Raw genomic sequence first — 16058 nt, forward strand, 5'->3', positions numbered from 1 at the left:
AGATCCACAGCCAGACCTCTGCTTGGTGCCCACACCTTGAGTTGGTCCCACTTGGAACATGAGTTTGTTTAGGACAGGTTCCCTCCCAACCCACCATGAATGCCAGTATAATTGCATTTTCAGAGACTCAGAAAGTCGAAAAGAAGAAAGTAAAAGAAGTGCAGTTCACCTAGCATTTTTAGGAAGTGAAAGTCAAAAGGGACAGAGGCTGAAAATGGCTCAGAGGCGAAAGACAAAAGAGGTGCTTCAGAGGCAAAAAAAAAAAAAAAGCCTGAATTCTAGCAACACAATTAAAAGTAGCAAGATGCAAAAGGTGTAAAGACCTCTTTTCCAAAGGGCAGGAGGAACTCGCCTTAGAAAGGTGAATTAGTTTCACTGGAGATGCAGTTTGGCAACGAGGCAGTCGAGGGCGTGGGAAAGGGCACGGGTTTTAGAAGACAGAAGTCCAGCTCTGCCACTACCTGGCTGGGTGACCTCAGACAAGTTGTCCAACTTCTGAGTCTGTAGGAGATAATGACAGTTCCCGTCTTGGGCCACCGTGAGGCTTAACCAAGCTGTCAGGTCTGTGAGGACCCACTTTTGCAGGCCCCACTCCTGACACTGGTTAGAAACAAATACTTGTATTTTTATTTGTTGGCCGCCTCCAAATAAATACTCTCAGCATAGCCCTTCCATTATGTTCTCCTCCAGTGTGTGGGGTCCCTGTAAAACCTCTGCATCTATTGACACAAGACTAAGGAGAAAAGACCACTGTCCTATACAAATTCCTACTGAAACTGGTGCCTGCTGTTCACCCAAGCTCCAGCCCTGAAATTCCCAAACACCCTCCAGATGATGCCACTTCTGGGTCCTTCAAACTTAACACTTTCCTAACCAAGAATAAATTTTCCTTCCCCAACTTGCTCCTACTTTCTCCTCTATTCCCAGCAAAGGATGTCCTCTCATTCACCAAGATCCAGGGGGTAAAACTGAGCACTCCTCGCTCAGAAAATATCCTCTGAATATTTTCCCACCCCAGTGACATTCTCCAGTATATTGGAATTAGCCACTGAGGGAGGGGGCGTATCAGAGAATTCCTGGAATCTCCCTGAGGGCCCCCAGCACTGGCTGCTTCTCTGGGCACCCCCCATCTCCACTCCGTCTGCTCTAATTTGCGCCCGCAGAGCTCTCCTTCACCGGCACGGCAGGTCGACCAGCCGTATCCTTCCCCTATCAAGGGTGCCCTTGGATCCTTGGCCTCAGGATGGGCAATCAGATGCCCACACCCTGGCTGGCACTGGGTATTTATTCATCAAACATTCCTGATCTCGCCACTGGAGTTGTCCAGGGCGATGAATCAGGTGGCAGCAGACTCCTGGGGAGCTTTTAAAAATGCCATGTCAGAACCCCACCTTCAGAGACTGCAGCTCAGTGAATTTTCAGGTTTTTGAAGTGCTCCAGGTGATTTGATGCTTAGCCATGTGGGTAAACCATGGTCTCAGAGGCTGGGGCAGAGCGTTTTTTGGCAATAGGGAAAAGACAGGCACCCTTAAGCCATGTGTATTATGAAATATGTTTAAAAACCAAGCAAAAGCTGCCAGGTTCAAGGTCACCCTGATTTCCTGCACCCCCCCACCCGGACCCTTTTGTACCTTGCCCACTCCTCCCACCCCAATTCTGAACAATATTCATGGGCAGGTCCACAGACAACCCCACTCCAGCCCTTCCCAAGCACACTGCACAGTGGCAAGCAAGAAAACACCGCAGCATTTCCTTTCCTAGCAAAGGGCACTTTGGTCTAGTCACTGTTTGCTGTTTGCAGAGCAGTGTTTGCTTTAACACAGAAACAGGGAGAGTGAGGAAACTGGTTTGGCTGGTTTGCCAGGTGGGAGAGAGCACAGGGAAACGTTTGAACCAAAGGTAAAACAAGGGAGAGTCTCAAACTGAAGGCACCAAATACTCCAGGGGCTTTAATATGTAATATTCATTGGGCACTTAATATACACTGTGACATGGGTACTATTATGCCCATTTTACAGAAGGGGAATCTAAGGCTTAGAAAGTCCTTGGCCAATGTCCCTCAGCTGGCAAGGGGCATTACCTGGATTTCAATCTAGGCAGTCTGACTCAAGAACCTTCTAAATGTTCTTGGGCCTTGGGAGGTGGGGGAGTGGAGAACTGAGGTAGATACAGGAAGGAAAGGGAAGAGGAAAAATGCAGAAAGAGGGGGCTTAAAACGCTCCCAACAGTAACAAGCAAAAGCTGAAGTATATAAAAGGAAAACTTACAATAGTAAGAGAGAAAAGGCAGGGGAGAGGGAGGGGAGAGGGAGGGGAGAGGGAGGGGAGAGGGAGGGGAGAGGGAGAGAGACACCACAATTTTTTTTAATGGACCAAAGACAAAAAAAACACTTTAAAGTGTCTAACTGCCCTTCCATTTCCAGAATCGGGTTTGAGGTCTCCCCTCTGTGCCCTCCGTGGCTTTCAGAGGGAAGCACTAAGTACACTGTATCCCTGGGACACACTTATCACTATAGTCTGGCTTCAAGAGCCACTGGCTGGGCATGCAGCCTTCACAAGCATCTTAGAAAGTTCTAACAGACGCAGCTCTCCCTGCCAACTACAATCAACGTTGAGCGCTGGCCCAAGGCCACAGTTTGAGAGGAAGAAAATAAGCCAAGGTATGAGGTAGTAAATATTCATTCATTCATTCATTTGCTGAAAATAATACGAGTGCCTACTCTGTCGCTAAGAAATATGAGCCACTATTTAATGACTCCTTCCTGTTTCCTTACCATCCTTCTCACTCACTTTATGTTCAGCCCACTCGGCTTTATTCATTACTGTAATCCCAGGGTCCAGCCCAGTGCTGACACTCAATAGGCACCCACGTGTGTTGACAAGAGAATCTAAACAAATAAACAAATATGGATATTTAATCTTCACAACAAACCTATAAGTATTATTGCCCACCCCACCCCCCAATTTTACAGATGGGAAACAGGCTCATAGAAGCAAAGTGATTTACCCAAGGTCACACAGCTAGTAGCTGAAATTCAAACCTGGTCTTTCATACTCATGGAACTATCCTGACCAGCCCTAGCCCATTCCCTTCCTTGAAAGCCTACAGCCCTGAAAGAAGATGGGGGTTGAGGCAGAGTGGAAACCCAGAAAGTCTGGATTGTGATGGGTGTCTCTTAGGGATTTCTGGGTATGGGCAGCTTCTGGGAGATGTGAGAGCTGATTGCTTCAGCATCCGGCTTATCTGGGGCTGCGCTTGGAAGGCTTAGAAGGAGCATTTCGGAGGAAAAGGCTCACCCAATAAAAAGCCCCAGAAAGCAAACAGGGATTTCCATAAACACCTGGCTGAGAGGATAGGCAGGTCTAGAGGCCCCGTACAGAAGCAGCAGGTGCCAGCCTTCCTTAGATGGCTTTGCAGGGCTCAGGACTTTCTGCCACTCCTTGTGAGACACAAAGGCAAGGGCAGGAGAATGACTCATTAGTCTCCTTCCCCAGGGAGATTTGCACCAACCATTGACACAGATGTAACAGGGAAGTGATGTTTAGGAGTTGGAGGGGTGAGGGAGTAGGGATCCTATGATGTAAGGTGACCCCAAAGCAGGCGTCTGTATTTGTTTTTTAAAACCTAGTTTAGGGACTTCCTTGGTGGTACAGTCGTTGAGAATCCATCTGCCAATGCAGGGGACACAGGTTCAATCCCTGGTCGGGGAGGATCCCACATGCCGAGGAGCAACTAAGCCGATGCTTCACAACTACTGAGCCCGCGCACCTAGAGCCCGTGCTCCACAACAAGAGAAGCCACCGTGGAACTTCCCTGGTGGCACAGTGGTTGAGAAACCGCCTGCCAATGCAGGAGACATGGGTTCGATTCCTGGTCCGAGAAGATCCCACATGCCGCGGAGCAACTAAGCCCGTGTGCCACAACTACTGAGCCTGCGCTCTAGAGCCTGCGTGCCACAACTACTGAGCCCACGTGCCGCAATTACTGAAGCCCGCGCACCTAGAGCTCATGCTCCGCAACAAGAGAAGCCACCCCAATGAGAAGCCCACGCACTGCTACGAAGAGTAGCCCCCGCTCACCGCAACTAGAGAAAGCCCGTGCGCAGCTACGAAGACCCAGAGCAGCCAAGGAAAAAAAAAAAACTTAAAAAGCAAAAAAATACTTTAAAGAGAAGCCACCGCAGTGAGAAGTCCCCGCACCGCAAGGAAGAGCAGCCCCCAGAGCAGCTCCCGCTCACCACAACTAGAGAAAGCCTGCATGCAGCAACGAAGACCCAGTACAGCCATAAATAAATAAATAGATAGATAGATAGATAGATAAAGCCTAGTTTAATTAGGGGGCCTGCATACCGTTTCCATCACCTTTCAGCACATCTTTTAGAAGAAGGAGGAAATGGGTGTATTTAATCCTTACAGCTGGATGCCTGTGAGCAAGGTCAATCCATCAAGCAATCAGAGCTCAAACCCAAAATATAAGCCCTGTTTGCCCAAGGTCAGGTGGAGGAGGAAGCAAAGCAAGGAAACCATTGGTTTGAAAGCCTGCCTGCTTTTTTTCCCACCCCTCAATCAACTGAAAGCTGAGTGCACAAGTATTATCCTGAGATTGGAAACTGTCTAACAGCCTGGATTTTTCAAACCAGTTTTTGCTTTAAAAAAAAAAAAAAAAAGGAAAATAATCAGAAACTCTAAAGAACCAGTTTACAGTTGTGGTTTTGGTGTCATTTGTATGTACGTTCTCCATTCTAAAAACGTAGAGAGAAATCAAAGGAACACAAAGCTGAGTGAGACTGTGAGGTTGGCCATCTCACAGGGCACAGGAACGACCCCAGAAAACCACCCCAAGATCCTCTAAGTTTAATCAAAACCCTATTTGTGACACTCTTCAGCCACCTGTGGACATAACGCAATAGGTTCCTTGTTCTCAGACTCCCATGCAGCAAGTTCCCCACAGGGCCAATGTTTAAACCTGGTACTAATGTTGCATGCCTCCATCTTCCTGGACTGTCCAAAGAGAATGAGGTCACCTCCCTAAATCCTGGCTGCCTTTTTAAATCACAAAGCCAGTTCCCTGAGATTGCATGTGTGATTTTACCAGAAGGGCGCTTTCATCTGATTCCACATTGGAGTGGTAGGAGACCCCATCGTCCAAAAAGGCCAAAAAAATTAAATGTCAGGAAATCTGTTGACTGGGGCTGGGTACGTGGACATAAAGGGAACTGGAACCAGCCACGCAAGCAGCTTCCAGAGGATACTTCTCCCACCAACACTACCAGCTATAGGCCCCTTCCACTTCCCACCAGGTCTGGCCCACCTCCATCACCACCAGCCCCCTCGGAGTCCCGCCCTATCAACACCTCTGCTCTCCAGGGTACATAGGGAGGATGATGCCTATTTCACGATGGACACAAATTCCCCAAATACCCTCTTTCTTTTTTTTTCGAGATTATTGAGAAGCGTAAAGAATGGGAGAAAGACCGGCTGTGGCTCCCTGAGCAGATCAAGAAATTGCCTTATGCTTCAGTCTCCTCATCGCAAAACAGAAATAACAATGGTACCCACCGTCACACAGTTCAATGAGGTAAAACATGTAAAGCGCTTGTCCCAGAGTCTGGTTCAAAACCGAATAGGTGGGGCTATTAATAATAACATTTATGTTATTATTAACATGTAATAATATTATTACTGGTCAGATACAAAAGCTTGGTGGTGGTGGTGGAGGGAATAAAAACTAGACTAACCCACCCTTGGTGCTACAAAGATGTCTTGGTGAAGGAAAACAAAGTGACCAACACTTGTGTTGCAACACCTCATACACAGATGCACACACCATTTCTAACCCTTGCCCCGAATTCAAGGTTCAGTCAACTTTGCCTCCTCCCAGAAGCCAGTCTTCACTGCCCACTGATACCCATCAGAACACCCCAGGGCACCCATACTCTGCCACCTAAGTGCCCATGTCCCACAGTGTTCTCTAAGCGGGTCCTGGGACATTTCTTAGCAACCTGCTGGAGTGTGAAATACCAGGGGCAGGGATGAAGTATCCCTATATCTCCTCAATCACTCCCGGGGGCCCAGCATAGGGCCGGGCAGAACATCAAGCAGAGACTGGCCGAGTAATGGTGGACTCACTGCAAAACCAGGCAGACAACACTTCCTTTCTGACCCAATAGAAAGCTCCACACAACACAGACGTGACTCAGAAAAGCAAATATGTTTAATCAATCAAGCTGTTTAAAAAAAAAAAGTCTCCTACTGTTGGAACAACTTTCAAAGTTCAAAAAAACTTTCAGACAACAGCATGATTGCTGTAGATTTTTCACATGGCCAAACACTGGAAGAATAAACAGTGAATTGCCTTAGGGGAACTGTGGGTGATTTCTCATTTCAAAAAGTGTTTCTTTTATTGTTATGATACTTGCCCTACCAACTAAATCAAGAGGGAGGAGAAAGTCCTTTGGTAGGAAATAAGCACCTGGGAATCAGTGAAACCAGAAGAGAAACCAACATTCCCTTGCTCTCACTCCTGGGCAACAGTGAAGTGAAACAAAGCAAACTCTAGAATCCTGATTATCACAGTGATAAGACCCAGAGGCACACTGTGTCCGTTTTCATTCCCTGAGTCAGAGCTACCAGGTTTTTGAAACACACACACACACACACACACACACACACACACACAAACACACACACACCATTATTCCTTGGGGGAATGGTACCTGTATCAAAATGTTTTCATCTCTATGAGCAAAAGCCACAGTCTGGTGACTAAGAGAGGGCTCCTCAGTCATCCCAGAGATGTTGCAGAATGGGGCCTTGGAGTCAGATCCTAGCTCAGATTCTTGCTCTGCTGAACCTGGGGCAAGTGGGCTCCACCCTCCTGAGCCTCACATTTGCTCATCTGTACCACGGGAATTACCACCCACCCCCACCCTCTTCCCACACATCAGGTTTTTGCAGCCTAAAATGATAGACTGTCTCAAAGTGGTCAGCATGGGCTTCCCTGGTGGTGCAGTGGCTAAGAATCCACCTGCCAATGCAGAGGACATGGGTTCGAGCCCTGTTCCGGGAAGATCCCACAGGCCGCGGAGCAACTAAACCGGTGCACCACAGCTACTGAGCCTGTGCTCTAGAGCCCACGAGCCACAACTACTGAGCCCACATGCCACAACTACTGAAGCCTGCGGGCCTAGAGCCCGTGCTCTGCAACAAGAGAAGCCAGCACAATGAGAAGCCCGCGCACCGCAACAAAGGGTAGCCCCCGCTCGCCGCAACTAGAGAAGAGCCCTCACGTAGCAATGAAGACCCAATGCAACCAAAACTTTTAAAAAATAAAAAAATCAGTAGCCCTGAAAAAATTATATATATAAAGTGGTCAGGACAATATGAGACACACTGAAGGCCTCTAATAAGTGCCCCCCATAACTAAGTCAACCATACAAGATAGCCCCCTCAACCCCAACTACTCTATCATGGCAAAAGTTTAGATCCCTGCATCTGTGTAAATTACAAAGGGGTGTCACCTGAGTCAGGGAAGAAGGGGCTCGCCCAGTCCAGCCCAGGGGTGTGGGTGCGCAATTTCTCGGACCCTTCCCACTCCCACCCCACCCCGCTCAGGGACAACTGCGGCGCGCCCTCACCTCTGCCCAGGACTCGGCCTCTCTCCAAGTGCAGCCGGGGCACGGTGAACGTGTAGCTCTCGGCGCCAAAGCCGGGATTGCAGGGCTCCGGCTCCTGGCAGAGCCACGATGAGACCTGGGGTAGGAGAAAGATATGGAACCCGGGTGACTTGAGAGGGTCCCCTCCCGCCCACACCGAAACCAACAGTGCCTCCCCTCCCTCGCTCCCGGCGCCAGGACTGTGGGAGTGACCCACCCCCATGCCCATCCCCATCCCCCCGGGCAGGCAGCCACGCCAAACTCTTTCATTCGGAAACCTGTGGCCGCCAAGCCCCCAGGACTTCCCAGGAGAGGCGGCTGCTGGGTCACCTTCTCCAGACCTAGCACCCCTTTCCTTCCAGTCTCCTTTTTAATTTCATTGGAGATATCTTTACGCTTCCAAATTCCACTTTCCCTATACCGGGAGAGCTCCCACTCTTAAGCCCAGTTCCTCAGACCGAGGGGCGTTCCAACCCCTTTTGACCCTACTTTCTTGTCCCGGGGACGTCCCCATACCTATTTACCACCCTTTCTTTACAGGGCAGGTGCCTCCTTTATCTGTTGGTTCCCCTTGCCTTACCTCAGGGGTCGTTCCTACTACTCCCGGCTCCCCCCGGACTTGCACCAGGGCTCCCCTACCCCATACCCCGACGCCCACCCTACTCCATGCCCTCCGCTGCCCGCCCTTAGCCCACCCGAGTCCCCGGAGGCTGCAGTGAGGCGCGCCCCCCCACCTCAGGCATTTGCGGGAGGCAGTGGGCAAAGCCGCGCTCGCCCTTCACCCTCACCCGCTCCCACTCCCTTCTCCGTGGAATCCAGAGCGCGGCGCAGTTTCCAGGCCATTCAGGCCCTTTGTACCCAAACTTTCTTGGAAGAAGAGGGACTGGGGATGACAGGAGAGAGGAAGGGACGACGAAAGAGAGGAAGGGGCTGGGGGCCGGGGCGCGGTTGGTGGGTCCGGAAGGCGTCTCCTGCAAAGTCAGGGGACCCAACGTACCTGCAGCAGCAGCAGCAGCAGGAGCGCAGAGAGGCTGCGGCACAGAGGGCCCATGGCGGGCCGGGCGGGGGTCGAGTAGGGTCCGGCCGAGCTGGGCCGGGCTCGAGTCTGGCAGAACTTCCGCGAATTCACAGGTGCTTTAGGGTTCCGGACGCCACTGAGCTGGGCAGTGCCGCGGGAGCCAGGTGAGCCTCGGCGGCCCCGCCTCCGGCACCGCTGATTGGCTGAGGATGCACCTGCCCGGCCGCAGCCAATGACCGGCGCGGAAAGGCCTCGGGCTTCCTCCGCTGGCTTGGGCGGACGCTCCGCCCCCGCTCCCGCCCCCCAGCCTCATGCCGACCCGGTGACCGGATTGTAGAGTCAGAGCAGCGGGTAGGGCTCCATGATTCCTATTACCATCAGGTTTGAATACCAGCCTCGCGGTGGCTCACTAACACCTGGGACCAGAAAGGATTTTACTCTTTAACTACTTCTGTCTTTTTAACTTCAGGTCTCCATCGGTTCGTGAATCTGCAAATCAATTCACTGGGCGGGACCCCGCCCCCCCGCCCTTCAAAGCTTCAGTTTCTCCACCTTCCCAATGGGAATAATAATCACCGAGCCTCCCTGTGTTGTTGTGAAGTTGTCATACAATTAATAAGACCAATGTTTGCTGCACCACAAAAGCTCGATACAGAGGTGAGGGATGATAATAGTTAACAATAGGTGCTGGGCATTAAAAGTTACTGTGCCGGTCTCCGTGCTAAGCATGACATTAACCATCTCATTTAATCTCATCTCAAAACAACACAAGAGCTGTGTTATTATTCCCATTTGATAGGCAGACAACTGAGGCATAAAGAATTTGAAGCCAGTAGGAAGTGATAGAGGACTGGAACCCACCTCCCTCTGATTCCAGAGCCCCTATTCTATTAACTTCACCTCATGTGGTCCCACAAAATCGCCAGCAGGAGCTGCAGTTTTCAATCTGTCCTTTAATGTTGACTTGAAGAGATCCATTAGAGATCACCCAAACCTTTCATTTGCAAATAACTCTTTCTATGTCCCATGCAATGGACACCATCTTTCCCTCTACCCTTGAATCATGATCAGAACTACAGTAGGTGTAAAAAGAAATGGTAATTATGTGATATGATGGGGGTGTTAGCTATGAGTTAGGTATGTGTTAGCTAAGTGTTAGTTACTATGGTAGTAATCATTTTGCAATATATGTAAGTGTATCAAATCAACATTTTGTACACCTTAAACTTACACAATGTTATATGTCAATTGTATCACAATAAAGCTGGAAAAATACAAAAACAAACAAACAAACAAAAGCACTACAGTGTGTGGAGTCAGCCACTCACTAGCTGTGCAACTTTGGGCAAGTCAGTATTTTCATCTGTATAAATGGGTCCTTAGGAGCTAATATAAGAAAATCACTAAGCAGAGTGCTTGTTGCCTGGTAGCAACTGCTCAGTAAGTGTTGGGTGGGGAGGCTGTTCTTTGGAACGGACCACCCCCTTTCCCCCTTGCTCATGGGGAAGACCATGTTTACAATATTTCACCCAGAGCTAAAAGTGAATCTGAGCCCATTGAGGCTACTTTCTCAACCCCAGAGGAGAGGCACTGTCTTGAACGAAGACACTGTTTCAGGTCAGTCCAGCCACCACCCCGCAACCTGTCCCCTCCATTTTAATGGGTTTCTGAGCACACGCCCAGGCCATTTGGATTTCTGCATCTTGGCTCTCTCTCTGCCTCAACCCACCAGGAGACTTTGAGGGAAAAGGCTCCAGTATTTCCTTTCCCACTGAGGCTCCTGCAGGACAGTGCATTAAGCAAGAAAATGGAAAGACAGAAAGAGGCGTTTCCCCCATGGGGCGGCTTGTCCGTTTATTTTTTTTCCCCTCAGTTATGTAAAAATTCATGTTTTATACCATCACTCAGCCCAGGGAGACTTTAGGGCTTTGCTTTCCTCCTCCCACAAAGCCCTGGCCTTGTAACTCCACGGCAGCTCTCATCGACTCCTCCATTACACTCTGATAATTCAATAAAAAGCATCTTAGAAAACAGTTAGGGGCAGTGAGGACAGGTCAGGCATGAGCTCACTTCAGACTTCTCGGCAAGCCCTTCTCCAAGCTCCAGGGAGCGGGCCAGGAAGGGCTGCCTGCCCTCAGCGGTACAGGGTGAGCCAGGGTGAACAGAGGATGCACAGGGGTTTCCTGTGGAGACAGGGCATTGTGTGGCCCTCAGTGAACTGCCTCAATTTCCTCTTCCATCAAAAAAGGATACCTCATTGTGAGGATCAAATGAGCAGGTGAAGGTGAGCCTCTGCTGCCTGATCTCAGGCTGATGGAGGGTTAAAATTCCTGCTCTGCCACTATCTGGGTAGCATGTCCAGTCTCAGTTTCCTCATCCATAAAACGAGGATGTTGGCAGCACTTAATTCACAAGGTTCGTATAAGCGCTCCGTGAAGTTAGCTATTAGCACTCTAGGCTCAATACATTCCCCTTCCAGTTCCAGGCAAAACTGTGAGCCCCCATGGAGCCTCCCCACCCCCAGGCTCTCCTTTTCCCAGCCCTGCAGTTAAAGTCTCTTAGGCTATCTCTGGCCTCTGCTTGGAAAAACTCTTTCATGGGGGCTGTTTAGTCTTTGAGACCTTCCCAAGGTCATTTGCATTTTAAAGAGAGCTCTGGGGTATAATTCTTTCAAAGGAAGGAAATCTTTGGAACCAGTAAACTCCGCCGAGGCGTTCTTAACCTGGTGTCTACGGATGGGCTTCATGGCGTGAGTGGTCGTGAAACTCCTAAGACTGTTAGCAAACCTGTTGGTGCAGGTGGTAAGGTCCATTGCTTTCATTAGCTTCTCAACTCGGGGAAAGAAAAATCAAAATCTTGGAAGTTGAGTTCCCTCTGAGGGCCAGTCCAATGTTAATGGTAGAATTTCAGGCATTAACCAGGGAAAGAAATGTTGACCGGAGGCCTTGCGGGTACCATTCTAGGTGGATGACAGACTCTACTACCGCTGGTGCTAACCGGGCTTCCGTCATTGGCATGACCAACACCAGATTTCCTTATTGCCTGCAGGGTGTGTCTCTGACGACTTTCATTTCCTGGGTGTCCTGGCAACTGGTCAGCTTGGAGGCTAAAGATTAACTCCCCAGGCGGTCCTGCTCCTTTCATCTTCTGGCAAAGGGGTGGTAATAAAGGCACTCAGACTGGGAGGGGCACCCCTACCCCAGCCTCAGCCAAGAGGAGCCCAACCCCCTAGCCGGCTGGGGAGGAATCCCAGGGAAAGTGGAATTGCTGGGGATTGCAGCCAGATCAGACTCCCCATTGTGTGGGGAGAGGAGGCTCCATACTAGCTGCTCCTGGGGGCTCCTGACACCTCTGCTGGGCCGGGCTGCCTGCCAGCACGCCGGGGAGGGAACTGGATATCCCACTTCAGCCTCCTGTTAAAATGTGGTAACTGATAGGGGTACCGCCCTTTGCAGCTCAGCCACTCACGTCTGCAAGGAACATTTTTATTTCAAACACAAGGAAAAATAGTATAATGCACACCATGAATAGTTATAATGAAACACCGTGTATCTATCATCTAGTGCCAACAATTATTTTTTGCAATTTGTATAATTTTGTAACATGTGAACGTTGTACCAAATCTTGTTTCATATTTTCATCCCTGAGTTTAAAAAAAAAAAAAACTAAGACTATTTTTTAAAAAGTAGTTTTAGGTTCGCAGCAATTTGAGTAGGAGGTACAGAGATTTCCTAAATACCCTCTCCCCAACACATACATAGCCACCCCCATCAACATCCCCCGCTAGAGCAGTACATTTGTTACAACTGATGAACCTACACTGACACATCATAATCACCCAAAGTCCATAGCTGACATTATGGTTCACTCTGGGTGTCGTATGTTCTATGGGTTTGGACAAATGCATAATGATGTGAATCCGCCATTGTAGTACCATACAGAGTCATTTCACTGCCCTAAAATCCACTGTGCCCTGCCTGCCTATTCATCCCTCCCTCCCCCCAAACTCCTGTCAACCACTGATCTTTTTACTGTCTCCCAAGTTTTGCCTTTTCCAGAATGTCATGTAGTTGGAATCACATTACATGACATTCTGGAAAAGGCAAAACTTTTGGTATGCCTTTTGCAGGTATGTAGACTTTCAGATTGGCTTCTTTTACTTAGTGATATGCATTGAAGGTTGTTCCATGTCTTTTCATGACTTGATAGCTCATTTCTTCTTAGCATTGAATAATATTCCATTGTCAGGATGTACCACAATTTATTTATCCATTCACCTACTGAAGGACATCTTGGTTGCTTCCAAGTTTTGGCAATTATGAATAAAGCTGCTATAAACATCCATGTGCAGTCTTTTGTGTGGATGTAAGTTTTCAACTCCTCTGGGTAAATACCAAGGAGCATGGTTGCTGATTGTATGTTAAGTATACGTTGAGTTTTGTAAGAAATTGCCAAACTGGCTTCCGAAGTGGCTGCACCATTTTGCATTCCCACTAGCAGTGAATGAGAGTTCCTGTTGCTCCACATCCTCGCTGGTTGGTATTAGTGTTCCATTTTGGGCATTCCAATACATATGTACACTTGCATTTTTATTTTTGCAGACCATTTTAAAGCAAATCCCAGATAACGTAATTTCCCCTGTAAATATGTCAGTCGGCATCTCTGAGAACATGACCATCATCCAATTAAGTAATAACACCTAATAAAATTCACAATTCCTCAATATTATCTAATGGCTAAAAAAGGTCTTTTTAACAATTTGTTTGTATCAGGATTCAAGCACGAGTCACATTTTGCATTGGGCTATATGCCCCTTGAGTCTCTTTATATTTGTAAAAGTCTCCCCGTCCTTTTTTGTCCGGCTTTTTTTTACTTTTTGGCTGTGCTGCGCAGCATGCAGAATCTGAGTTCCCCAAGCAGGGATGGGCTCTGTGCCCCCTGCGGTGGAATTGTAGTGTCTTCCACTGGACCACCAAGGAAGACCCTTGTCCAGCTTTTCTGAAGTATAATTGACTGCACATGTTTAAGTACACAGTTTGATGTTTTGGCATATGCAAATACTGTGAAGCCATCAGCACAATCAAGAAAATGAACAGATCCCTTTTGTTTGTTTCTGTTTTGATATAATTCCAGATTTACAGAGTTTGTTTGTTTTTAAGGGGCATTTATTTTTTAAGATACCCGGTCATTTGTCCTGTTAGATATCTTGCATTTTGTATATTGATCAAATGCATCCTCATGGTGTCACTTACCATGTCCCTCTCTCCCATATGTCATGTAAACTAGATCTAGACGTTTGATTTGATTCAAATTCAATTTTTTTTACGCAAAAATATTTCATAACTGGTACTGAGTACTTCCTATAGCATCATATCAGGAAGCAAGAAATTGTCTGGCTGACTCACTTTTAGGATACTAAGATTCAGTTGGTGTCAGCTGATCTTTCCAGTATCAAGTTCTCCATCAACCTTTCACCTTGTGGTTTTAGAATCATGGATGATGGCTGTCCAGATCCATTATCTCATCAGGGAAACAACAAACATTTATTAAGCACCCCCATGTGCCAGGTACTCTGCCCAACAATGGGGACACAGAAATAAACAAAATATGATTCCTGCCCTTAAGAAGCTCATACGGTAGTGAGGGATGCAGACAGGTAAACATTCATCCACTTATTTATTAAATATTTACTGAATGCTAACTAGGACCAGGCATCGCGCTAAATACCAGTAATTACAATACAGTGTGTGATAAAAGTGATAGCTACCATTTATTGGAGCTCACGATACTCTAAGCAGTATCGGTCTTCGTACAGCGCTTTGGGTGCTCTCACTACATCCATTTTACAGATCTAGAAGCAGAGGCTCGAGAGGTAAAGAGATTTTGCCCAAGGTGACATATTAAGTGACAGAACTGGAATTTGATGGGTTCAAAGCCTCTTCATCTCCATGCTATACTGCTGAGATCAGGGCAGTCTTTTATTTCCAGGTGCCATTTGAAATGAGAGGCAAACCTTGCTTAATTTAGCAAGAAATGGTCTGTCGAGTTGAACTGAAATTCCAGACCCCGGGGTAGCCAAGAGAAGATGGCAAGAGCATAGCCTGAACTACTGGCTTTTCAGCCAGGCTGGAGCTTCCAGTACATGAGGGGTAGGTTGGGGGTAATGATGAGAGTTGGAACCAGAGGGCTGGGTCCTGGGTCGAATCATTTGGTCCTCCAACTTGCCCACAGAGCAAAAGGTATTCTCCCCGTTTTGCAGAGGAGGTGACTGATGCTCAGAAAGATGAACAGCCAGGTCATGGCAGGGGCAGGCTTGAGGCCGGTGCTCTGGCTCCAAGACCAGTATGGCAAAAGGGTTCCCAGCACAGATGTTAGTGCCTCGCTGCCTGGGTCTGAATCCTGCTCTTCTACCTGCTAGTTCTAAGCCTTTGAATGAGTCACTTTAAAGCATCTTTGGACCTCAATTTCCTCATCTGTATAAATGGGGATAATAATAGCACCTACCTTGTTGGGTGGCTGTGGAAATTACGTGAAATAACCTAAGTAAATGTGGCAGACTAGAAGTCCTAAATAAACATTAACTATTATTATTTCCACATTCCACGATGCTCAGGCGCTGGGGTTTTCACTGAGAGGAATCCCTGAGTCCCTGAGTGCATGGGCAGCAGGATTCCTCCAACCTAACTCTCACTCTCTCCTAGACTCACTGAAAGAGAGGGAGCCCGCTGCCATGGGGCTCCATGGCTGGCTGGGTGCCCTCTCTTGGCACAGATACTTTTGTACCTGGTGTCTCAAGATAAGGTGCTACAGAATAGCTACAGAATACAGAACCTCAAGATAAGGTTCCACAGACCTGTGCTTCCTGCCTCCCAACTTCGAGCAGAGAAGGCCTCATCCCTCCTCTCAGAACCAAGGACCTGTCCACGTGGTGGGATGGAGAGAGAAAGCTCTTTCTAGTCTTGTGTCCAGGTTGGACAAGACCAACCCTCTCCAGGGTCAGCAGCCAATGAAATCACTCTGTGCCAAATTCAGCCTGGCCCCAAGTCAAAGAAATTTAGTGACAAACAACTTATTTATTTATGTACCAAATCCCAGGGGGTAGCTAGAACACAGTGTAGGGAACTGACCTTGTCACTTGAAGCAAAATCTCTTTCCTTCCCTAAGTCTCAGTCTCTTGTCTGTAAAATGACTCAGCTGGCCTGTAAGGATCCTTTATTTTTCTTCTGCCTCTAAAAACTATGACTTTGAACGTCTTGAGATTGAGTCAGTGAGCACTGTGTGTGTGTGTGTGTGTGTGTGTACACGTGTGTGCTCACCTACTTGTGGGTTCATGAAAGGGGTGCATCTTGGTCTTTCTAGTCCCAGCAGTTCTCAGCGAGAGTCCAA

The 16058-nt window shown here is 48.2% G+C and overlaps 1 protein-coding gene across 1 annotated transcript in view; it reads right to left on the reverse strand.

The window, feature by feature from the left end:
- Positions 1-8794, reverse strand: part of CDH1 (cadherin 1) — a 78864-nt gene extending 70070 nt beyond the window's left edge. Inside the window, exons 1-2 of the mRNA XM_029205551.1 lie at positions 8652-8794; positions 7637-7751 (exon numbers count right to left, since the gene is read on the reverse strand). Of these exons, the coding sequence (XP_029061384.1) occupies positions 7637-7751; positions 8652-8705 (169 nt within the window). The 5' untranslated portion in view covers positions 8706-8794. The remainder of the gene's footprint in view (positions 1-7636; positions 7752-8651) is intronic.
- Positions 8795-16058: the final 7264 nt, after the last annotated feature.

This window comes from Monodon monoceros, unplaced genomic scaffold (assembly GCF_005190385.1).
Source record: "Monodon monoceros isolate NGI ecotype Baffin Bay Population unplaced genomic scaffold, NGI_Narwhal_1 Super_Scaffold_10, whole genome shotgun sequence".
Classification (NCBI taxonomy): Eukaryota; Metazoa; Chordata; class Mammalia; order Artiodactyla; family Monodontidae; genus Monodon; species Monodon monoceros.